Source organism: Cydia pomonella, chromosome 14, assembly GCF_033807575.1.
Source record: "Cydia pomonella isolate Wapato2018A chromosome 14, ilCydPomo1, whole genome shotgun sequence".
NCBI lineage: Eukaryota > Metazoa > Arthropoda > Insecta > Lepidoptera > Tortricidae > Cydia > Cydia pomonella.
The window spans coordinates 16083367-16110013 of NC_084716.1; the positions used below are offsets into that span (position 1 = coordinate 16083367).

The 26647-nt window shown below is 35.9% G+C and overlaps 1 protein-coding gene and 1 non-coding gene across 2 annotated transcripts in view; one reads left to right on the top strand and one right to left on the bottom strand.

The window, feature by feature from the left end:
- LOC133525067 (alpha-(1,3)-fucosyltransferase C-like) overlaps positions 1–23617 on the top strand; it is a 36919-nt gene extending 13302 nt beyond the window's left edge. Inside the window, exons 2-4 of the mRNA XM_061861293.1 lie at positions 17105–17201; positions 18869–19303; positions 19725–23617. Coding sequence (XP_061717277.1) covers positions 17105–17201; positions 18869–19303; positions 19725–20049 — 857 coding nt within the window. The 3' untranslated portion in view covers positions 20050–23617. The remainder of the gene's footprint in view (positions 1–17104; positions 17202–18868; positions 19304–19724) is intronic.
- On the bottom strand, positions 255–327 carry Trnas-gga (transfer RNA serine (anticodon GGA)). Its single transcript has one exon. It is a non-coding gene; the product is annotated as a tRNA-Ser (tRNA).
- Positions 23618–26647: the final 3030 nt, after the last annotated feature.

The following is a 26647-nucleotide window of genomic DNA, read 5'->3' on the forward strand; positions in this document are numbered from 1 at the left end:
AAGCACTATACATTACATACCTCGGCGGGAAATATGGGGTTGCCCGCCTCAGACCTATCCATAAATGGCGTTCTAAAAGTTTTAATCATGTGTCGAAAGATGGCAGTAAATTTACTGTGGCTACAAAGTTTACCTTGACAATCCACATCTATTTCAAATTCTCTTTGGCCTTATTGAACTTACTGTAGAGCCAAGTTGATTTGTGTAAGATTGTCCTATAATTATTTTTTTTATTAAAGGAAAAAATGGAAATACGCTTCCGGCAGGACTTGAACCCGCAACCTCCGCAATCCGTGCGTTGCTCTTAACCAATTGAGCTACGGAAGCCTACCAGGACCTCGCAAATTTTTCCATTCCTTCCCTTCAAAATCTTTCAAGTCCTGCCGGAAGCGTAAGTTTATCCATTTTTTCCTTTATAAAATTTGGAGTATCGCTCGCAGACGTATCTCCTTGTTAATAAATTACTTTTGTCCTATCATATTTAATTTCATATTAATGGATAAAATATAAATATTTTGTGAATCAACTTTTTTTGTTTTGTTATCCTGTCCCGTTGTCCAAGGGACAACAGTGGCACAGTTTGTTTGAAGAGACGTTTTATGCCGTTCTATTAACATGCTTAGTAGGGGGCCCATTATGGACATTGGTTATAACGACCACAAAAATGCAAGTTTAATACATTTAAGTACCATAAAATCAGTATTCCAATGAACTTTTGTCCCCTGGACAACTAATTGTAACCATGGCAACGAGTGACGCTAAAAAGTTGATTCTCCCATTTGCAAGTAGTGCAGGTATAGTCGTTAGCTTTGTAGCTGGCCCCTAGCGTCGAATCCTTTGTCTATTGTTAACTAAAACCGCGCGTGCCACTACCTGCAAAAAAGGGTCGTATATATTCTAATTCCCATCAGAGCGCGGGCTAGTCCAACGCTCAAAAAACCAGTGTAGGTGCGGCCTCCGATAACGCGCCTTTGTTCCGCATATCGAGGACATATTTTAGACTAGTTCGGTAGCGTTCGACTCGCCGGCACTCGGTAACCGTAGAGGGACCACAAAAGAAATCGCAAATTATTTTTCCATTTGTTCATTTTGAATCTTATTTCAATTACCATAGGAGTTGTAATTCAATAACCGGTTAAAGTGACCCGACCATTTTTGATGCAGGTAGTGGCACGCGCGGTTTTAGTTAACAATAGACAAACGATAAGCCGCTAGGGGCCAGCTACAAAGCTAACGACTATAGTAGGGGTTCGTGTGGGCCGTTATCTTGGCCCACACGAACTCCTACTACCTGTACTACTTGCAAATATTTTTGGACGGAGTTGAATCCCTACGAGTCAAACCGAGGAGCCGGCAGACGTCAACGATGGTGGGGTAACTTGAACTCCTTTTGAGAGATTGGCCAAAATCAGCACCAAACCGAGACGAGTGCAGACGAAGTGGGCTCTCAATAATAATAAATAAGATCCGTGTGTTAAACATGTTAAAACGGGTCACTCGCGTATTTTAAGTCGAAAACCGCGCAGGGCTGCGTCTCGCAATCTGCGCCGGTCCGTCAACGCAAACTCCTGCCGACACTACTCGGTACGGAGTGAAACATGTCGAGCGTTTTCGACTTAAAATAAGTGAGTGACCTGTTTTAACCACCAAAGTAAACCATCAAACTTTCCGAATGCTGCAGAAAAAACAAGGACACCTAGCAAAAAAATCTGGATTTTTGGTACACAACAGTGCACAGGTTTAGCTCTGGCACTAATTAAATCGAGAAGAAATACGAAGTATGAATATTATTCGGCACAAGCTATAATAAAGCCGGATGCTACCACGGAAGAGATTATAAACAGTAGTGCTAACGAAAAATTCTTGGTAGGGGATAAGATTGTATTAAGTGTAGGTGAAAATGACTTAAATCCATTTAAAGTCACGAGTGAGCTTAGCTACTTTGTTAAACATAACAAAAATATTCCTATCATTATAGTAAATGTTATTAAAAATGATCATGTAAACCGTAATCTGCTAAACAAAAATATGAATCTATTATGTAATAACTATAGCAACTGTCATTTTATAAACACCATTTCACACAATAGTGATGAGTTCTTGGAAAAGTTGTGTTATAAGATAAACATCACAGTTGACTTCCTGGACTATAAACAGACATATCTTTGCCCTCAGATGATAAAAAACCGTTTGAGTTACCGGTATCCTAAATCCAAGTCGTGTCCCGTAGCTGCAAACTATACAGAGCTAAAAATGACAAGCCAAAGGCTGAAACAAAAAAGTATATTAAATTATTTCCATCAAAAAGCCTCTGATAGGGTCATATGTAAGTCAAATGAACCAGTAAATGTTGTCAATACCTACAATGATGAGGTCAAAGTTACCAATCCTGATTTTTTTCGTGACAAACACTAGTATGTTAAATATCATGCATCAGAATATAGCAGGTTTCCTAAGTAAGAAAGATACTCTACAAATAACGCTCAATGAACTATCGAGACGTAACACAAATATTGATATACTTTGTCTTAGTGAGACCTTTATTAAATTAGATGACGAACGAAATATACAACTTAAGAACTTTAAACTAGCCAGTTCATTTTCTAGGTCAAAAATGAGGCGTGGAGGTGTCTGCATCCTCTGTAGAGAATGTTTAGATTTTAAGAACCTTCCTATTTTAGAGACTTTATGTCAAGAATTTATCTTTGAGGCTTGTGCCATTGAAATGTCATCACTCAAATGTATTATTATATGCATCTACAGAACACCAAGCTCAAACTCTTCCGAGTTCTTAAAATTACTCGAAGAGGCTCTAACAATACTTCGTAAGAAAACAAATAAGCAAATTATATTAGTTGGTGATTTTAATATAGACCTACTGAAAGAATCGAATGCTGCTATAGAGCTTAAGCGAATAATACAAAATTTTGGCTACGTTCTGCACAAACGAGAATCCACAAGACAAGGGGCCTGCCTAGACTTACTTATCAGCAACGTTCCCCAAGCCCTTGGTCAAAACTTACCACTTTGTTTATCGGATCATGATACGGCACAGTTATTGTCCATTCCAGTAGCAAATAAAACCCTACCCCCAAAGCACTGTTTTATAAGTAAACGGGAGTACAGTCCAGAGAATGTTGATAAATTCCTTAAATATTTGAATAGCTTGTCATGGGCTGAAGCATTTAATGAGCAGGATGTTAATGCTGCATTTAACAACTTTCACGAAATGTACACCCTTCTTCATGACTTATGCTTCCCTATTGTACGAGTAAGAATAACAAACACAAAGAAACAGAGTGCTTGGATCACAAAAGGCATAAAAAAATCCACAGCCGCTAAAAGAAAACTACGTTTCAGTTATTATTCCTCTCCTAATGACTGCTCTAGGCTGAAATACTTGAAATATAGTAAGTTACTCAAAAAATGCATTTTAACAGCCCAAAAAATTCAGAATACAAAAGTAATCAACCAAAGTAGAAATAAATGTAAATCAACTTGGACTCTAATAAAAAAAGACACCGGTCATAATATTAAATCAATTTTGGATAAGACTTTTGATAATATTAAACATGACGAATCAATTATCACGGACCCTAATACCATTGCGAATGTATTTAATGATAACTTTGTTGATTCAACAAATTGCAATAAGGGAACAAATTGTTCTTATCCATACCTTATAGAATCCGTAATCTCTAGCATCTTTTTGAACCCGGTGAGCCATGATGAAGTCTATAAGTATGTTATGTCCTTACGTAATACTAGTTCTGTGGGCTTTGACCAAATACCCACTACTATTTTAAAGTACTCAGCTCAGGTAATAACACCTGTGCTGACTCATCTTATTAACATATCTTTGGAAAGGGGTATATTTCCGGAGAAATTAAAAATATCTGTCATTAAACCCTTATACAAGAAAGGAGACAAGCATAATATTGAGAACTACAGACCCATAGCCCTACTTTCCGTCATATCGAAAGTCTTCGAAAAAGCCATGCACTCCCGTATTTTAAGCTTTATAAATAAATTCAATGTCCTAAAACCAGAGCAATACGGGTTCCAAAAGGGAAAATCCACTACATTAGCGATTTTCAACTTAGTCCATAAGATATTACAACACGTGGATAGAAAAGTGCCATGCACATGTGTTTTCTTTGACATGAGTAAGGCCTTTGATTACGTGGAGCATAAATTACTTCTTTTTAAATGTCACCGATATGGTCTTCGTGGTAAAACCAATGAATGGCTGAAAAGTTATCTTTGCGATAGAATTCAACATGTTGAAATAACCACTTTGTCCGATAAAAACGAACTATGTTTGGTAAGATCCAAAAATAAACATAATAGAGTAGGTGTCCCCCAGGGTAGCATCTTAGGCCCATTACTATTCCTCATTTATATAAACGACTTACCTGATGTATCAAATCACGATTGCACTTTATTTGCAGATGACATCTCTTTGATAGTACCCCTTAATGATAATTATAACAATGAAAAATATAATAATGACATAAATAATACTGTTTATACAATAATTAAATGGCTTAAATGTAATAATTTGAATGTAAATATTAATAAAACTACTTATGTGCAATTTCACAACATATATGGCAAAAAACAGGACCTAAAAGTTGAATATGACGGTAAAACTTTAGTAGAGAGCAACCAAGTATCATTTCTTGGAATACTTTTAGACGATAAGTGCTCTTGGAAATCGCACATCGACAAAGTATGTGGGAAAACAAACAGCTTTGCCTTTGCTCTTTGGCGTTTGACAAAAGTAACGGATAGACAAACTGCTATTCAAGCTTATCATGGCTACGTTTGCTCGATACTTAGATACGGGATTTTGATATGGGGTAACTCGGTGCATATAAATAGACTTTTTATCGCACAAAAACAATGCATACGCAGTATCTGTGACGTACGACAACATGTATCTTGTAAACCATTATTCAAAGAGCTTAAACTATTAACAGTGCCATCACTGTATATATTCGAAATGTGTGTTTTAGTAAAGACAAATCCAAACCTATTTAAGAAAGTGAGTGATGTGTGGAGTTTCAACACCCGTTACCCAAATAACTTGTACTTGCCTAAAATAAAAACAAAATTATTTAAAAACAGTTGCTATCCGATGGCCGTCAGATTATTTAATGCTCTTCCGAGTAGTTTCAAAAACTTGTCCTTAGGGGAACTGAAAAGGAAACTTTCACAATGGTTGCTAGAGGAATGTTTTTACTCTGTTAACGAATTCTTGAAGAGAAATGAAATTGCCCGTAGCTATTAAGTACCTATGTTAATTAATAAATTGATTATGGTTTGGTAATAATAGTTTAGAATAAGTTTATATATTTGCATGTCTTTACTGACAAAACATGTGAAACTTAATACCTCTGTTATAATACCTTTGTACTGACCATGTTTTAAGCAAATAAAATTTCTGATTTCTGATTTCTGATAACATATTTAATGTCTGTGTCTCACGGAAGTTTTGTTAAGGTCCGTGTGTCTCTGCCCTTATATCCGCTTAGATCGGGTGATCGATGCGCGCCTTGTTAGAGAACGTTGCGTTTGTTTTGTAACCCGACCTTTTAAAGCAATACATCCCGATATATTATTATTATATTATACTTCACACTAAGGCAAATGCTGCCCTCTACAGTTCAGGTACGTTTTCTTGTGCATTGTAGGTTCTGCCATCTTGTGGGCTACAATGTAAACTTCAGAGGATATATCAGCTGATCAGTTCTGAAGCGACTGATCTTCACGATTTTTGTCAGATTGATCGGAACGATTAATCGTATCATAAGTGACCCCCTAAATACACACGAGGCACATTACTTTTGACTGTATTTTTCTGATACAGAATGATTAGCATTATTGAGCTTCGAAGAGGCTTAAACTCACGACCTCCCACGTTTTTTGCTAACTTTAACGATACCGAGATGCCGACTAACGGATCCCCACTATTTTTGTTACACCTTGTATATTATTATATAATATTTTTATTGTATATTGTGCAACGAGGGGACGTAAGTGAAATTTTGGATTTTGGAAGCGAGTGGTGGGTGAATTAAACACCCGAGGTTCCAATATTCTTACCCCCGGACTTACACACAATGTTTTTCATCACACTTGCGAAGAAAAAACTAAATTTTAAGCGAAATAATTCTTAAATACAGTGACATTTCAAACATTCGTCCGCCATATTATCATGCTTTTACAGGTTAGGCATCGAAGGCACAGACGTATTCGGCATTCAGCCACGAGTCACGACTGAAAATTAGGTAAAAATATTTTAAACTGCTGTTAAATTAATCAAATTAAATCATTTTAAACATACACACAAATATTAAAGTATAAACATCAGTTTTTGAAAAGTAAAACTCATTTAAACTACGTGGTTTCTATGACTTCGTGACATAATTTTAAAAAAAGTCATAACTCCCTAGGGAGTTATAACTTATTTTCACAATTCATAACTCCCCCGGGAATAATAAAGGCCTTTGTCCTTCAGTACACCTGCTTGAAATAAGATCTTTTTCGAGCAAGTGTCATGAAAATATTATTATTTTAAAGACAGTGTCTTTAAAATTACTCTGAATTTAAAATGAATTTAGTCACCGCGATTGACTGTCAAACATTGTAGCCGATATCTTACTCGCGACCATAAAAATAAAGTGAAAACTTGAATAAAACTATCACAATACATTATGGCGACAAAAAGTCGCATGTTGAGCAAATGTATTCAAGGGGCCCATTTTGGATTCAGCGTCGCATCTGTCATAGACAGTGGGGCCCTGGGGAGCAAAAACTGAATATTACAGATACGAGTATAATGCTGCGTTACTACGGTTTTGAGAAGTGAAAATTATTATAAAACTAGTAGGTACTTAAATATAAAATATAATAAACGTACAAGGATTTTTTTAAAGAGAATGATTGGTAACTAGGACAAAATTATTTTTTACTTTCGTTGTCTTGCTTATGACCACTCTGTCACACTTGTATTTTTGTGTTTTATTAAATAAATAAATAAAGTCGTGTGCTGCAGGTCTTTCTAGCTGTAGATTATATTTTACATGAAAAAAAAAACTAAATTTCATCCCATACAAAAAGCTCCACTCTGTCACTTTTTTTGAGGACAAAAAACAAGACAACTATGAAAAATTTGACCAAATCATAAATCGTTACAAATCCTAATTGGTCATTCAAAATTTAAAAATGATCAAAGAAAACCTAAAGATGATTTTTCCAGAATATGTTGTCCGATTGGATGAAACACATTTTGGAAAAAGATCACACCTGTGGACAATATAATAAAAGTTGGCGACTCGGATACATACATAGCTATATATCACGATTTTCTTATTTAAGTTTAAAGTACTGAAAAATTTATCCCGCCCATAAGGGTCCAAGCGTACAAATTAGCATTATATTGCTTTAACTTTGCGATGTCTACAAGAAAGACGCGAACGCCAATATTGATACCCGAGCAAGCGAAAGATTCTAAATTTTAAAGTGGAATCTTGAGCTTTGCGAGGGGTTCAAGGCACAAAGGTCAACAAATTTTGCCACTGAGTGAAACACAAAATCAAACCAAATCAAATCCAAATGAAAAACTTTTTTAAAAGATATTTTTACCATGTGCAACACTCATAGTAGGGTGCCCACGCCGCCCCAAGCGTCTAATACATAATGGATAACGGCCAGGCTAGTTTCAATAAAAGGATTTTTTGTATGCCCCTACATTCCTGGATATTGTAACATCGTTTTCTTCTTCATATTTATTCTCTTTTTACACGAGTCACGTTTTAGCACCGTTTATATATGATTTATGGACTATTTTGGAAGTCTATGCTGTCATTAGATGGCTATTTGAAGTACTCAGCATAGCGTAGAGTAGTATTACCCCTCGCGTCGAATGGTCCCTATGACAGTCCATTTTTAGGGTTCCGTAGTCAACTGGGAACCCTTATAGTTTCGCCATGTCCGTCTGTTTGTCCGTCCGCGGCTTTGCTCCGTGATTGTTAGTGCTATAAAGCTGCAATTTGGCATGGATACATAAATCTGGCATGGCAAGAGAACGGTAAAATAAAAACTACAACAATTTTTTTTAGGGTACCTCCGATCACAATGTTTTTTTTTTCAACTCAATGGTGTGGGGTATCGTTCGATAGGTCTTTCAAAACGAATAAGGGTCACCAAAAACTATTTTTTGATCAAGTGAATATTTTCGGAAATAATCACTCCGAATGAAAAAAAATATGTATGTGACTTTTAACTTGTGAACCATGGGTCAAAAAAATTGTAGCACAAAAGCTTAATAAATACTTTCAATTAAAAATAAAAACTATAGCGAATGTGATCGGTCTAGCAGTTTTTGAGTAAGCTATTGCAAAAGTCTTTTAGGTAAAAAGATGTTAAAAGCACTGCGAAACTCCCTTATGCTTATAGTTATAATGTACATGCGAAATTGCATGAAAAAATTATGAATGAATTCATTGATAAAGTCGCTATGTACTTTTACGGCTTATAAAATATTATTGTTTCAACTATTTTTTGAATGCCTTGTGTAGGTCAATTCGTATGTCTTTACTTAGTGCTAATGAATTTTATAAATACACATACCGAGTTTATTTATAATTTAATTGTCAAATACTGTTGAAATAGTTAACTGTAGGAATATATATAATGTTTTATGATGTAAATATTTTACTTATGAATTGTTGTGTAAATAATAAGCGTAAGAATTTCCTTTGCATGCCCTTAATGTTGGTGAGATGTGTGTGCTTTCATATCTTGTGTAAAACCTTATAACACCTTATGTTACCATGTCTCTGGCAAAAAAATAAAAAAAAAATAAAAAAAAATTCAAACATTGATTCCTGGGAAATTTAAATATAAAGTGATAGATTTTAAGGATATCTCGAACGATCTTTTAGTTTTATTTTGACAAGTGACAGATAGTTTTGCCGCGGTTTTGGAAAAATGTGACATTGACACTATTGACAGTCAGATTACGACTGAGAGGAAAACCTCAAGCGATTTAATGAAGGATTTGTATTGTTTTTAATTGTAAAAAACTCAAAGATAAATAAACTATTGTAAACTAATTCAGTATTTTAGTGAGACATCTAATAAAAGTTATTTTATTTTTATATTTATCTTAGTATTTTACGTTTAATTTTATTTACCGATGACAATATATTTTACGCAAAATATTATGAAACGAATTCAATGGAAACAAAAAAACGTACCTACGGAATGCTACAAAACCAATCTACTTTTAAACACGTTTTAAGAAAACTGTTTAATTTAAGCGAACACTTTGAAATGTATTCAAAGTCATTCTTCCTGAAAAATAATTGTCACGCGACTGAAACGGTTTTCCGCGAAGATTTATTTAAAGTTTCAGCTTAAAACGTAGATAGGTAGTAGATAAATTTTTCGCTATGCATACTTGATAATCGCCTTTTATATATTTTTATTGATAAAAATGTTTACATTGTCAGATAGCAGTCGCTTTCTTAAAAACTACCTAGTGCCTACGCCACTTCTTGGGATTAGTTGCCAAGCCGACCCCAGGCTCCCATGAGCAGTGGCAAAACGCCGGGCTAACGCGAGGAAAATTATTATTTATTTTATTTTATTTATTGGATACTGCTTTAACACACATTAGGAAATTAAAACCATCAGTAAGAAGGTCTTAGTCATTATTCATTAGAAGATAAAAACTTAAAGATATTAAAAACCGGACAAGTGCGAGTCGAACTCGCCTCTTTTTAGGGTTCCGTAGCCAAATGGCATAAAACGGAACCCTTATAGTTTCGCCATGTCCGTCTGTCTGTCTGTCTGTCCGAGGCTTTGCTCCGTGGTCGTTAGTGCTAGAAAGCTGAAATTTGGCATGGATATATAAATCAATAAAGCCGATAAATTCGTACAATAAAATCTAAAAATTTAATTTTTTTAGGGTACCTCCCTTACACGTAAAGTGGGGGTGAATTTTTTTTTCGCTTCAACCCTAAAGTGTGGGGTATCGTTGGAAAGGTCTTTCAAAACTAATAGGGGTTTTCAAGAAACATTTTTTGATAAAGTGAATATATTCGGAGATAATCGCTCCGAAAGAAAAAAAAAATGTGTCCCCCCCCCCCCTCTAACTTTTGAACCATAGGTCCAAAAAATATGAAAAAAATCGTGGAAGTAGAGCTTAAGAAAGACATTAAAAGAAAACTATAGCGGACATGATCAGTTTAGCTGTTTTTGGGTTATCGCAAAAAGTTTTCCCTTCATAGTAAAAAGACTTACTTTAATTAGGTACTGATTATGCAAAGCCTATTTATTTAACTCGGGTGAAAGGTACCGCTTCATCCCTTGGTTAACAATTTACTATACTTGAAGCTCCAGTTTAGCTTATTGTGACGGAAGAGTAACTACGGAGCCCTACACTGAGCGTGGCCCGACATGCTCTTGGCCGGTTATTTATTATAGCGACAACAGAAATACATCATCTGTGAAAATTTCAACTGTGATAGCCAGATCACGGTTCATGAGATACAGCCTGGTGACAGACAGACAGACGGACGGACAGCGGAGTCTATAGGGTCCCGTTTTGCCCTTTGGGTACCTAAATAAAAGAATACTTACATAAAAGAATTTGCTAAATTTCTCCCCCTAGACAAAGTGCCCATCACGCAGGCGGCACGCTGGATTACGATGGCCAATATTTGCGCAAGAAGGTTAAGTTTTAGATTTAATAATTAGCAAAACCATTAGATTTAGCACTGTAAACAAATAATGCGGCAATCATTCATGATCATTATCATATGATTTATAATATATTCTACTGTGATAATACATCAACACGGTGAATAAAGTAACATCTTTAGCAACAAAATTATCAATTTTCACCATGAATCTAATTCAATTATTATGCATTGAAGTAGCGAAAATATAATATTCAGCTCACACCTGGCTGCGCATTGTCTCTGTATTAATATTACAGATTACCTGCAAAACAAAGTCTAGAGCAGATACACCACTTGGAATCAAAATGCGTCTTTTTGCACACCTTTATTAAGATGATGATGCCAAACCTGGAAATTTACTGGACGGACAAAAAAGAAATTAAATACATGTCAGCGGAGTATGGAGAGAAGAATACTAAAAATAAGAAAAATATACAAAATACGCAATACCATCATACGCCAAAAAACAAAAGTTACCGATGCGCTCTCCTACGCGCAAAAACTAAAATGGCGATGGGCAGGCCACATAGCCAGATTGACTGATGACCGCTGGACATTACGAATAACCTCATGGCTAGGACCAACAGGAACCAGGAAACATGGCAGACCTATCACAAGGTGGGCATACGACATCACCCAAACAGGAGGTAGAAAATGGATGGATGTTGCCAAAGACAGAGATCACTGGTCATCACTGGAGGAGGCCTTCACCTTCACAGGAGGGGTTCTTGCAGAATAAAAAAAAAAATAGAAAAAAGAAAAAAAAAAGCAAATTTAAACGAAATTTTAATTGCTTGATATTATAACATTGTAACTAAATACTAAACCTAGCGTTAATTCAAGTGTATTGCTTTCGCAAATTATGTTTGTTAATTAAGTACCTGCGAGAAATAAAAGGCTTTTTTATTTTTATTTTTTTATTTATTTATTTATTTATTAAGATGATCATAAGTTTGTGTTTTTTACTGTGAACAACATCCAATAACAATAACATTAAAAGTTAAATAAATCTACAGTAAACTAATCATTAAAATTAATTCTAAAATTTTACATAAAAATGCTCCCCAGGTCGCTTTCATACGTTATGGTGCCCATAAGGCTTGCAGCGTTACCACTTTGGATGGCCAGGCTTATTGTGAAATGTTTGTAAAACATATAAATGTCTTTGTAATTTAAAAACTAGAGAAAGACATCATACCATTATTGTCCAATGTCAAGCAGCCATTTACTGTCCGTAGATTCTTAAAATATGACGTTTTCAAGCAAAAGGCACCACATTATAACTTATCATAAGAACGAAATTCACTTTGTATCTTTATACGAAAAGCGTCCTTGTGGCAAGCGACAATGTGGTACCTTTGCTTGAGAACGTCACAAATTTTCAAAACTTTAGATATTGTTACACCAATACACTTATAATATCATACATTATGTTATAAATCGTATGTTAATGTTGTTGGTAATGTTACAATAATGTAATGAATTAAGTAATACCTAATACTTGGTTCGCAGAATACGTGTGGCAGTGATTTGCTGATGAGAGGCCTGGATGCGTAGCCAACATGCCAGTCGTTAACGCTCCGTAGCGACAGTCGCAATATTTAATGTGAAAGAGTGATAGAGAGCGATGACTACGCTACGCCACTGCACGCAAAGGCCACGGCCGGGAATGCAAAGACGCGATGTCTTCAGCGCCAGAAGTCTGAAATCTTCGAAATTGTCACTCAAACATAATTTGTGGTATTTCAAATTTCGCGTTAATTAAACCTTTCAAAACTTTTGAAAATGCCCTGCTTTTACAATACCTTACATATCAATAATAAGACAACAAATCACCCCTTTTATTTTGTACAGTCAAGTGTAAAAATATGGGTGTACACATCTTACTCAAAAATATGTCCCATAGCATCTTAATCCAGTGTAATAAGAGCGTAGCATATTTTGGCAGCTGACTGTAAATACCTAAAGCGCGGTCGTTGGCAACTGTAAGATTATTAAATCACACTTGTCTTATTTTTAGAGCTCCGTACAAAACTTTGTTCACGGAGCTGTTCGGTCTTGCAAATCGGTTAAACGCGTTTTTCTCAGAGACCGTATGATATAGATTATAGATACTTAAAATTTGGAACAGTTATAGCAATTACCACTACCATCACTATAAAGAAATCAAAACTGCTTATTTTTTTGTTACCTATCTGCTACAACAATGTAATCCGCGTTAATACTCGGTTGGGTATGCCGTAGGCGGCAGTGATTTGCCGATGAGTGGCCTGGAATGCAAAGACGCGATGTCTTCAGCTTTGCTGCGGGCATATTCTGGAGGCCAATCCTAAGGCGCGTCGCTAAGGCGTGACTATCCTTGCTCCCTCTTTAGTTAAGCTCGTGGCTAAAACTCTTTATACATAATTACTATAACACACAATACCCCGAAGTCGTCGGCAACATCAAGGGTCTGCTAGGCTTTTTGGTAGAGTTGGGTTGGTAAGAGTAGTGCCGACTGCCGACACCCACCACGTAAAATAGGCGCGATAATATGACGTCGAGTTGCGGAAACCAAGCCCGCGAATACTTATAACTATAACACAACCTCTTTGGGATTGTTGAGAACACAAGCGTGTTCCGAGTGTTGAGCACACGAACACATTGGCCATTTATCAATATTATTAATGGCACTGTCTGAACAATTGTTTTTTGAAAAATAGTTATTCTTCTTTGTTACTCTGATATCATGTCAAGTGTCAGAGACAGACAGAAAAAGAACTTTATTTTTTCTTTTCGAAATTTTATAATATTTATAAATTAATTACAAACAAGGAATTAAGAATTTGAAATTTTTCCTTGAAGTAAAATAGACTTTGTACTTGGAAATCGTTAGCAAAAATGTTGAATCGGCATAAGTTGCACTGAAATCCATGACCTTTCACATGCTGGAACGCGGATCCACGTTAGTACGCATTGAACTCAATTATTAATTAATTAGAATTCAATACTTACGGCGCGGATCCACGTTCGGTTAGATTAATACAAGAGGTTAAACAATAATTAATAAGTTTAGGTGATACTGAAATGATGACGTACTATTATTTTCAATTGTCAATAATGAAACAATTGCAATGCACAAATTGATGTTTCAATTGAGCAAAATAGGAATATTTGCAAAGCGTTACTAAAATGTTTAGGTCCGTTCGATTAACGGTCAACTATGTTTGAACACAAACATCAATACCTGCTGTAAATATTGATATATTTGATTGATTTCACTTTATAGTTTACATTTGTTTACCTATGGAATAAATTAATTGTAAAATGAGGTATTTTTAAATATAGTGGTTTCAAAATCCATATCGATATCGCTTCTTGCAAAAGTGTAAAAATCATATTTAACCCAAAAATATACCTACGTTTTATAATTATTAGCTTAGAGAGCTTTTACTTTACTACAAAAAACAATCAATTTATTAAATGATCTCTATGCACGTAACTCCTTATATACATTATAGTGTATATATATATTTTGTCTTTGAGAGTTTTATCACAGTTAATCTTCAAGTCTTTTTTTTCCTGAAACGCATAATGATAAGTTTCAGAAAAAAAATCCTGGTTTTTTGTAAATTATCGAAGTTTTTTCAGAACTAGGCACTATGTTAATTTTATACCGATTTTTCGAGACTTACTTCTAAGACGGGTGCGAATATCCCAGCGAACGACAAAAACATATCAATCGCTGGAATATCCGGACGCCGCTTCGGTGTGCGCTTTTTCGGACTCTAGAACTGTCAGATTAGCAACAATGAGATAACCGCGATAACAAAAGTTACAAAAGTGACGTTTCTTACTCTCCGGTTCAGAATACGGAGTCCTCTCGGAGGTCGCGCACTAATGAGATTCTTTGGCTCGCGGTTTGCATTTCAGATTCAGATCGTCGCCTGCCGCCCCGAGCGCTAATGAGCTTTCAAATAACACTATTATATAAATAACTTAATTTACTAGTAATCTCGTTTTGTAGCTTTGGAGGTGTTATTGATAACATTTCAAGGCCAAGCGTTGTATCATGTAGTGAGATGTTGCAATACCTACTGTAACAAGTTTTCAAAAATAAGGCCTACAATAACCTTCAAAAAGCCCTTCTTGCAGTGATCTAAATAACTTAAACAAACACAAACACACACACACATGGCACATTAAGACACCACAAAAAGTAGTATACTTAATAAATATTATAATAAAATAAAATTTAGGCAACCTAGATGCACCATTTCTCAGCATCTAATACTTCTACTATTTTTTTAGTGCAGTAACGTTGTTAGTACTGTGAAGTGAGTACTAACAACGTTACTGCACTAAAAAAATAGTAGAAGTATTTCTAAAGCCAGCAAATATGTAAACAAAACAATGCCTTGCCTTTTTAGTTATTCGGGTATTAGCCAAATAAGTTTTACATAGCTAAGCGTTCAAGTTAAGATTTTCTTTGATTTGACCGTTTTTTCAGGAAAATATTTTATACAACCCTTATGTCACATGAAATATTAACGTTACCTATTTTTTAAACCATTTATCGTACTTTTTGATTCCATTCCCACGTCACAACAAAAAATAACTTTTCTAAAGCGTCCATTAAAATGATTTCCGTAACATTAATCGGTTGTCCTTTCAAAAACCCGTACGATTTTGTCCCGGACTGTCCGGAGGACCCACGTCACGGACACAATACAAGCGGTGTGTTAACAATGAGACGCCATTTTGAAAAAGCGAGAAAAATCGCGACAAGTCAAATAAAACGAGCGTTTCAATTTGTTACCGTTTATGAATTACAATTGGTTTATTTCGTTTCGGAAAATGTGATTATAATGAGAGTTCTGACAACAACAACCGTTAAATGAAAATCGAAATTTCTTTATAAACTGAAATAGATATCATATACTAAAGGGGCCTGATCACCAGTCCGCCGGACGATATCAACCTGTCAGTCAGTTGTTCGAAACTGTCAACTTTTTGTTCTATCTGACAGGCCGATATCGTCCGGCAGATTGTGGACGTGACGAAGCCCTCCAGTGGTAGTGAAGGCTAGATATAAACCGGCGTCTTTAGCTATCGTGGCTAAGGACATGAACCCACTTTATTATTAGGCCACCTCGCCACGGCGGCACCTATCCCAATAGTATATGACATTTAGTTTATAATTTATATACAGGATGTAACAAAAATAGTGAGGATCCTTTTAAGGGCATATTTGGCGTCGTGTTTTGAGTAGGAAAAAGTAGAAGAATATTTTTTTTGACGCGAAAAATTTTTGGCACACAAATGGAGGTATGGCCGACTTGAACGACCTGCCCTATGAATTTCTTTTTTCATCAAATTTTTTTTCTTCTACTTCGTCCCTAATTTTATTTTATTTATTTAGGATTACAACAGCTTATAATAATTACATGTGCAATTTTAAACTTTAAATATATAAAGCCAATCACAGTAAACCCCAAGCTCAAATCGTGATCTTAGTAAATAGTTAAGAAGGTAGTTACAGAATGGTAGGTATACATTAGTGAACATGATTGAGCACTTACTGAGACACAATTATCTAATCAATTATAAAATAAAGAAGATTTTTTATACTCTGATTAATGATTGAATTGAATATTGAGGTAGGCATATATTATAAAACAATATTTCAATATTTTGTGTAAGCTAGGTCTAGATCCAGTACGGATATTTATGTCTTCATATATATAGGCGTATATGAGTGTGTGTGTGTGTAATCAAAACATTATACCGAATATGCCCTTAAACGGATCTCCACTATTTTTATTACATCCTGTACAGACCGATAGAGAGGCAAAATAACGAAATTTCAGTGTTCGTTTCTCCCGGTACGTATTCTCTCACACACGTGCATACCTACGTCAGCAAAACAAACAAATAAGAACCGAATAAATTCTCTCACGTCAATTCCACAAACAGCAACCGTTCATAATCTATCTCTACATCACTTACTCAATCTTGCAAAATTAACAAAAACTTAATGCAACAGCAAGAAAACCAGGAATTTTGTTTGAAAACAAATGCGAATCCCAATCACAGCAAGCCACTTTGAATTCATACTTCGAACTCATCACACGTTTCAAAGAAAGCGGTTTTGATACATCGACAATTCCACCAGTCCACAATTTAAGATAATCATTTTTAAAGCGAAATGGGGCGATCATCGTTCAAATATTGGAAATTCATCGTTCACGTCATCTGCATAATAATAACTGCCCATTGCGTCAACGAGAGATTGAACTACAGACAAATTATAAAATATGAACGTTACTTAACTGACATAAAGCATATTCTTATTTGGACCGACCTTCCAGGGGTCCGACAACAAGGCCAAACGCATTTCATCAAAAAAAAGTGTAGCAATATTAATTGCTATTTTACTAAAAACAGAACATTATTCGGTGATCTCAGGTATTTTGATGCCATCGTTTTTAACGCTGCTGATTTAAAAAATGATGAAAAAGTGGATATACCGAGTGTAAGAGGTGTAAATCAGGTGTATATTTTCGCTTCCAACGATTCTGCTGGTAAGAACTACGTTTGTAATCCTGTATATGACGGGTTTTTTAATTGGACTTGGACGTACAGGTATGTCAAATAATAACTCAAGTCTGTTTATGGGTTAATATGTTTTCATCTCACTTGCTCGTAAACGGTGTTATTGTATGCCAGCATACTGAAATAAAATGGGCTATATAATAATAATGTACTAAAAAATACCTAAAATTAATAAAAGTTAGGCAGTCATAGTCAGGATCGTCACTTCCTGTTCCTCTCACGGTGTACGGAAATCCAGTATTCCACCCACAGTCGGTAGTGGGTTTAAACGATCGTCATGGTCCTATCAAAACCAATTCAAAACGTTAACAAAGTTGTTAAATCTAAATCTGGCTTTTTAATTTATTTCATATTGTTATTTATAATTAGTCTTTAATTAAATTTTATTACAATAGAAAGCAAGTAACGTAAACTTATGCTAACACAAAACAACTTAAAAATCGAAACTAAGGATTTCCCCCCGATCACCTCTGCCTCTGGGCAAAGACAACGCCAGCCCTATGATCGCCCGAGATGCTTATCAGTGGTCTGTGCTATCAGCCGAACTGACACTTCTCTGACAAAATTGTTGGTGTCGGACGACACGGGCCTAACATTGCAAGCGCCGCAAACTCATACTCCTTGACAATCTGTGCCTTGAAACATATATATAAACGTATTGTTATTTTACATTGCATGAATTCTCTCTGCTGAGCTATAGCTCAGCTATAATAGCAGCTGTACTGTGAAATTCTGGATACGAGGGTGGTAATTCCCGACAGCCGCAGGCTAGAGGGAATTAAAGACCCGAGTTTGCAATATTCTTACCCCCAGAGTCACACATAATGTTTTTCATCACACTTGAGAAGAGAAAACTAAATTTTAAGCGAAATAATTCTTAAATACGGTGACATATCAAAAATTCGTCCGCCATTTTGTAATTTCTTGACAGGTTAAGCATCGAAGGCACAGACCTATACGGCATTCCTGCCAAGAAATTACAAAATGGCGGATGAATGTTTGATATGTCACCGTATTTAAGAATTATTTCGCTCAAAATTTAGTTTTTTCTTCGCACTTGTGTGATGAAAAACATTGTGTGTAACTCCGAGGGTAAGAATATTGCAAACTCGGGTATTTAATGACCACCAAAATTTCACTTACCCCCCTCGTTGCACGGCTGTTATAATAATGAAATAAAATAATTTTAAACATGAACAAATATATTAAATTATACATGTCAGTATTTTAAAAGTAAAACTCAATTATGCTACTTGGTTTGTATGAATAAGTGACATAATATATTTTTTTAAGCTATAACTCCCTAGGGAGCTATAGCTTTTTTCACAATCCATAAGTCCCGCGGGAACAAAATAGGTCTTTGCCCTTCAGTACTCCTGCATGAAATAAGATCTTTTTCGAACAAGTGTGATGAAAAATAGTAAAATCAGAGTTATTCGCACCGCGTGCCTTTTGAGCACGTTGCTACGTTCATCAATTCATGATTCTGAGAAATTGCACTAGTCTCCTGTTTGTTCCAGACATGACTCTACAATACCCTACAGATTCATATCAATATACAACAACCGCTCAGAAGAGCTGGGCTCTCATTTTCCCTGGCCTTTACTCACAGAACCTATCAACCCAAACATTAAATCTCTTTTCTCAACTAAATCCAAAGCGGCAGCGGCCATTATAGATGTATGCAAATCTAACAGCAACCGAGAAAACTTCGTGTATTTACTACAGACGGCCATGGCTAAATATAACCTAACTTTAGATGTCTTTGGCAATTGTGGCATGAAACAGTGTAAGAGAAGATCGTTTGGAGCATGTAATTGGAGATTGAAGAATCAGTACTTTTTCTATTTGGCGATGGAAGACTCGATAGACCATGATTTTGTTACTGATACTGTTTTGAGGGCGTATAAGAATAATGTTGTGCCGGTGGTTTATGGTGGAGCGAACTATAACCAGTAAGTTTCGTGACCTAAAATTGTTACAGGAGTAAGTAGTATCTGAAAAGTGAAATTTAATCAGTTTAAGCCGTTTGGGTAGTTTTCAATCCATTAAAAAAATCTATCCTTCTCATCTTTATAAGTGAGCCTGTAACGTTAAGGAGCTCAGACCAAAAACGAGTGATGGATAATACTATATGCCCAAAATCCATCCCGATATGGGGTTCAGATAAATTAATATTTATAGTATTAGCTTTCGGGAACAGACAACACAAATGAGAATTGTAGCGTTTGATTTGCAAATATAGTATTTATAAAAGGCGACTGTGTTAAAGGCCGAGTGACTATGAAATAAGCGAGTTTCGAAAATGTTTAAACACTGCTAATTCTTAATTTCCTTAAAAGCATTTGACGTATTTCATTCACTTTTATTTTACAGTTACCTACCGCCCCTGTCCTACATCGACGCAATAAAACTGGGCACCCGAGAAACAGCCAAAAAAATGTACGAGAGCATCAAAAACAGAGAGCAATACTACGAATTCTTTAAATGGAGAAATCAATACCAAGTCCGAGCTTCTACTCCCCTAGATGCTTGTGTTCTGTGTAAGAAGTTCGCAGAACTGCGGTTGAAGGGAAGGACAAGTTATGACATGTTTAGACAATGGTGGCTCCCAAGGTACGCTGAACGGTGTTGGGTAGCTTCTCTGAACGGGGAATCAGTGGAATCACCGGGACCACGGTTTGGAGGAATAAAAAACTAAAAAGGACATAAAACATTACTTGGATCGGTTTAAGTCACTTTTATGTGATGTTAATTTAAATTCTTAGATTATCAGAAGAACTAAACAATTTCGATATTTGAAGCAACTTTCGACGTCTCTAGAATGAGTAAATAAGGGTCCAACTATCTTTAGTACTCCTTGTGCAATTCCTGGGGTAACATTAATACAATAGAACTAAATTTGTAATGAACCTGAAATAAAAATAATGTTTCTACAAGTTTCCGTTGCATGTTATTAAAGCATATTTTTCGAAAGAGTGACTAAATGATAACCACTTTGTCAAAATCTGGACAAAAATCTCTCACTCGCATTTTTATGCATTAAGTTTTGTACTGCTATTTTATTTATTGCTCTTTCCCGAAATAATAAATATTAATCAGATGAAGCTTGAATCACTTAGGTAAATCAAAATGTGACATAATGAGAAATGTAACTTAATGATATGTATAACATGCTTTCACGTATCGACTACTATGTACCTTTCTGAAAGCGACGACATCGCATCGTACCAACTTGTCCTTCGGCAAATAACTACCTAATTATAACCTCTCGCGTCGAGTGATAGTCCCCATGACAGTTCCTTCAAGTCTCTTAAGAAATAATGAAAAATATGTTTTTACCGTTTTTTATTACTTAAGAGGGAAGAATAGCTTTTCGAACCTGACGCAATAACGGTAATTTTTCTATGTAATTCTATTTTAGGAGAAAACTTTTTCCACTAACTAAATCTTAACAAATCACTTTGATTTTGAAATCGATCGCTTCAGCATAATATTCTACATTAATAGCTTTTGCTTTTTTGAGATTTTTTTAAAAATTGTTTTGCACATAAAAAAAAGGAAAACGTATCAACCTAGTTTTTCATACAAAAAAATCATGGAGAAATGAAATTATGTAGAAGTGTAAAAACGTTTTCTCTTTTTGTATGTACGATCACGTGGTATACTTGCCCCTTAAAATGTATATTTCTAAATAAATTAATTTGCTAAGCTTCCAAAAAAAATCTACAAAAATTGTACGAGACAGCTACGCCATATTAAAATGAAATGTCATTGGTACCATCATTCGACGTGAGAGGTATAATGTAGCTCTTTATAGTTCGTGTCATCCACGATAACGCGCAGATTTGTCAAATGTAACCTTTAATAACATGATATTACGAGTCAAGGCACATGTCTTCGTGAATGACATTATCTATACCACCAAACTATCCTACCTGTCATCCAAATACCAATTATAATCCAAAATACCTACTCATTCTATCAAAAACTACCCTCATAACCCCACAATAAAGTTAAACCCGCGGATTACTTTCCCAATCGGCGGCGGATTAAAAGTTAAATTATTTTAACCGATTAAAACGTATGATAAAATGGCGTCCTGGTGGCCGATTCTATTTTAACAATTTGATAGAGTCAAACGAAGATAAGTTGGCAGCAATTTTGATAGTATTATTTTAAACGTCAAACTTTTATGAAATTATGATGTTTAATTAAAACTTGCACAGGCTGGGCTATGAAAATCGCTGCCAACAATTAGCTTGTTCTGACTCTATGATTTTCATCATGTTTTGATACCTTAGAGTCAATTTTAAATAAATAAATTAATGAATGATGCTTTTATTCGAAATACACATACACAACAACATTAAAATAGGCTTCAATCTAGGTAAATTAGAAGTTACAGTGCTACGGGTAGTTCCAGGAAAGATAAAGATAATTTCTTTTGCATTAGACTTTAATAAAAGGATGTTTCGCAGCACATGAGTAGAGTTACGAAGCTTATTTTCAGTGTACCCATTGACACGTAATTTACCTAAACATTTGTTATGATTTTAGCTGGTTTTAAAACGACCTTGATCGTCTCGGTAATTGACGTGCACCTCACCAAGGGGAATTGATAGTAATAGAATGGAAAAGTCAAAGAAAAAACGTCCTCTTTATTTTGACATCCAAAACAGATGGCGCTGTATGTTTTGCGGTCACTAAATTGTCAGACGTCAACTTTTAACAGTCAGTTTTTCAGTGTGAGTTACTGCAATACGTATCGTTATACGGCGCCATCTCGTTTACCTGTTAAATTCGAAGCACGAATTGTCTTAGATTATACACATCTCACTCAATCAATGTATCTTTCATCTCACGCACGAGTTTCATGTCATTTCACATGCATCAATCATGTGTGTGATCTTCAAGATCGTATCAAAACAAACAGATTTTGAACTCAAAACCATAACATTTTTTTTTTATATCAGAATCGGGCTCCGTGTTAATTTAACTTGTGCATTGTCGATTTGTTTATGGCTGGCGACACGCCCTGCCTTGTTTTGGAGTTTAATTTATAGGTTTACACATGTTTTGGTGTTCTGTGTTTCATGTAAAGTAAGGCGGTCGATTTGCAAAAACTGGAGCGGCATTTGAACATACAATTCATTCATTATTTTAAAATTCATTCATTTTTTTGCGCGGCAGCGCCAACAGTCTCCTTGCCACAGTCGCGGACAGGGTAGATGGCGCTTTCTGGCAGTACTGGAGTAGCCTACATGCTTAAATAGTTTATGTATATAACATATAAGTAGATTATAACATGGTTATTAACATAGGTTTAGTATATTCATAAGTTACTAATATGATATGGAAATTTAATTCTGCAATAAATGATTATTCTATTTTATTTAAAATTATGGCTTCAGTCCAGTGGAACTATTTTGCCAGTATCAAGGAATTAGGAACTTTAAATACGTGTGGTTTGTACAAGACGGTGTACGGTGATTTTAATAGGTCTTGTAAGACGATAGCTGGACTTTACAAGTAGACCGTGGACTAGACTATCGGCCGTTGACTCCAACATGGTGGTTAAACGCGTTTCAAGATTAATTCTCCTTTCACTGCACACTACCACATTACTTTGCGGTATAATAAGCTATCGATATTACACTTTAAATAATATTAATGAGCAAAAAACAAAGGTATTAATCACGAGGCATCAAAGTGCTCGAACCGGAAGTCCAAACATACAAAAGTGATTCTAAATCTGTTGTTGTGGGAATGTGGAAATGACATAAATTTGTAATTTTGTAACGATCTCCAAGCGTATGGATCCTTGCAGTAAAATAAGTGGGACATTCTCCAGATTTTTGCCTGCGTCTAAACTCCGTCGAACCAAACTAAAAGTATGAAAAGTTTAACAGAGTTGAGTCTGACCGCAGCCATATAATTTGAGAATGATACATGTGTTTTTTTAAGTCACCTAGCCGCACCCCCAGCCTATAGAAGGTGAAGGTAAGGAATGAAATCTCCATGTACCAAAAAGTGTCATCAAAAAACCTTAAATAGGTGGCACTACAATACCTAGAATACTTGAAAATAAGTCAAATCATAGACACTTCGCACTTCACTCCGTCAGTAACGCCTAAGTTCTTAGCTACTCTACTCTGGAGAGATTTGGAACTATTATCTATAGCTGACAACTGGACACTTTGCAACAGTTCTGCCATAAAAGATTTCACTCCTTTTAAATCCACACTCCATACCGCAGCCATACAATTAAAGTTTTTTTTTTTTTTCTATGTGTGGACTAAAACGTAGTGATTATATGCTCTTTGCAGTTGACATGGGCATTCAAGTAACATACTCGTACGAGTATATCTGCATATGTCTTGTATTAAGTTTTCGTAATACAAAGAAATTAGAGCGAATAGAAGTTTCACATAAAGTGGAGTCCAATTTGTAAACAAACCAATTTACCTTCAATACTTTGTAATCACGCACTGTTTTACAATCATAATCTTATCAACAATTTATATACTCAGTAATAATTTATTTATAATAACAATATACATAATGGATAATTACAGAGGATTACTATTTAAAATAGGCCCTTGAGGTTGTCCGAAGAAATTGACTAAGTCTCAGAGTAAGCTCAATAAGGCTTGTGTTGAGGGTACTTAGACAACGATATATATAATATATAAATATCTATAAATACTTAAATACATAGAATACACCCATGACTCAGGAACAAATATCCATGCTCATCGCACAAATACATGCCCTTACCAGGATTTGAACCCAGGACCATCAGCTTCGTAGGCAGGGTCACTACCCACTAGGCCAAACCGGTCGTATTATACATCTATACATCTATAAGCTTATAGCTAAGAAGTTAAGAACCAGCTGCATGCAAAACCTAATCTCCATCTGTCCCCCATATCGCACGGTTAATTGCTATGCTAAGCGGGCCTTCCTTAGCGAACTTTTTGTTAGCATGCCGCGTTGAGCCAAAATGTCGGATCTCCATATTAGCGGGCCGGAAACACACAAGGAAAGTCTTAAGATTTAAATTACTAGCTAAGAACAACTTTAAGAGTAAGTTATATCTAAGAGACGTATGGGCATTGTGAATGTCCTCTTGCTTTGTGTGGTAAGGCACAGTACAGCGGATATCATTCCGGATCGAGAGCATAACCCAGCTGGGGAAGTACCTCCACCATACAGAAAACCGCAGCCAAATAACACTAGACCCTACTCATAGTGTTGTTTTCCAGTAAGCAGTCCCTGTTGCTGTAAGGTTGCCAGAGCTCAACGAGGGTGCGGAGAATTAGGGTCGGCAACGCGCATGTAACTCCGCTAGGGTTGCAGGCGTACATAGGCTACGGAGACTGCTTACCATCAGGCGGGCCGTATGCTTGTTTGCCACCGACGTAGTATAAAAAAATCTAAGTGTTTATCCCGGTTGTGTCCACAGCCTCAGATTCAGAGCGCAGGGTCCGCTTTCCGACTTTCTAGGGTTCCGTAGTCAAATAGGAACCCTTACAGTTTCGCCACGTCCGCCGTGTTAGTGCTAGAATGCTGCAATTAGGCACGATTATGATCTATAATATCGCTACGATTTTTCAAAAACCCGGATAAATGCGAGTCGGACTCGCCTAACGAGGGTTCCGTACTTTTTAGTATTTGTTATAGCGGCAACAGCTATTACGGTTCATGAGATACAGCCTAGTGACAGACGAACAGACGGATTGACAGCAGAGTCTTAGTAATAGGGTCCCGTTTTACCCTTTGGGTACGGAACCCTAAAAACTTTGCTGGCTGAACCCACTCACTGCATGTCTATCTCCGCCTTAAGTCTTTTAAGAGACAGTCTAAAGTCACCCTTATTAGACATACTGCTTTTTGGCTTAACACAATACAACTCTAGTGCGGTAATCTACATTTCTAATCGGTACCTCGGTACCGAGAGAAACCGTAAATTTTGACTCGCATACATTTACCCATTAAAACTATAACGCGTGAAGGTAATATTCGCCATGCTATTTTCAACCTTAGTAAGTTTTAATAAAGTCTAAAGGTTCCGTAAATTTGATTTGCATTGCTTTCTTAAAACTGAAACGTGTTTAGGATGGGATGATTCACATTATATTTTGAGCTTTGTTGTGCTGGATTTGAGTTTAAAATTGTATGTTTGCGTGTTGTTTTATTTGCAGAAAGAGATAGGTATCGGTGATTCGCATACGAGTATCTAAATTATGACAAATGAATGTGATTACTGATTAGAAACAAGCTCACAGAAAAGTCTTTTTTTGGTTAGATCTTCTTGAGATAAGCGCCAATTACATCCACACTTCCCGATAACAGGCCCGATATCGGGAAGAGTCGGGACAGATTATCGTTTTCCGTTTCATGGAATATCAGCACATAGTTAACAATATTTGAAATGTAAAAAAACTTTGTCTGTAATTGCCAAAAATGTTCAATGTTTGATATTTTTACATATGAACCATTTTTTTTTACACCTTAGATACAAAAGATCTACAGTAGCCAGTGCACGTTAATAAAACACGAAAGATTCAACCCTCACATTTCTAAATCTACTCGAAAATATTCCTGTAAAAGGAAATTTAAATTTAAATTGTGAGAGCAAAGTTATGAAAATGTTTAATAGACCCGACTGTTTACCCAAGAAATAGTTCGCAAGTCAGGCAATTTACCAGAAAAGTAACTCTTCTATTTAAATTACAGTTTCTAAGGAGAATCGTGCTTCTTTTGGTTTATTATAAATCTCGATAAATTTATGTTAACTACCTATGTATAAGTTAATATGAATTTACCGCTAACAAATTATTTGAAGGCATATTCATATTGTAATAATACAATCCCAAGGCCTGATGGGGTGCATGGTTCCTTGGAGCTTGGGACGGATGTTAGTGTGGGATACTACCTGCGTAGACACACTGGCACCACCGTCCCACCTTCAACAGACTAATGTAAAAGCGCCTCAATTTTGAAACGCGATAAATATAAGAGCATCGGTAGAGAGTACCATTTTGTACATTGGCGTTTAAACTCTAAGTCCATGAGGCCCCAGCGCGCACAAGTTTTTTGTGGAAATCGCGAAGCGTCCGGTTGACGTAACTGGTCCTTCATGAATATAAGGAGAGAGGTTTGGATCCTCGCTCTGGGACCTTCCTGGTGCAAAAGTTGTCCATCGCTGTTCAAGGTGGCAATGCAGCGAGCGTTACGGGTACTTTTCCATCGAGGGGGTCGTGCGTGGGTTATTGTACTTTCTAGTGTAGCTA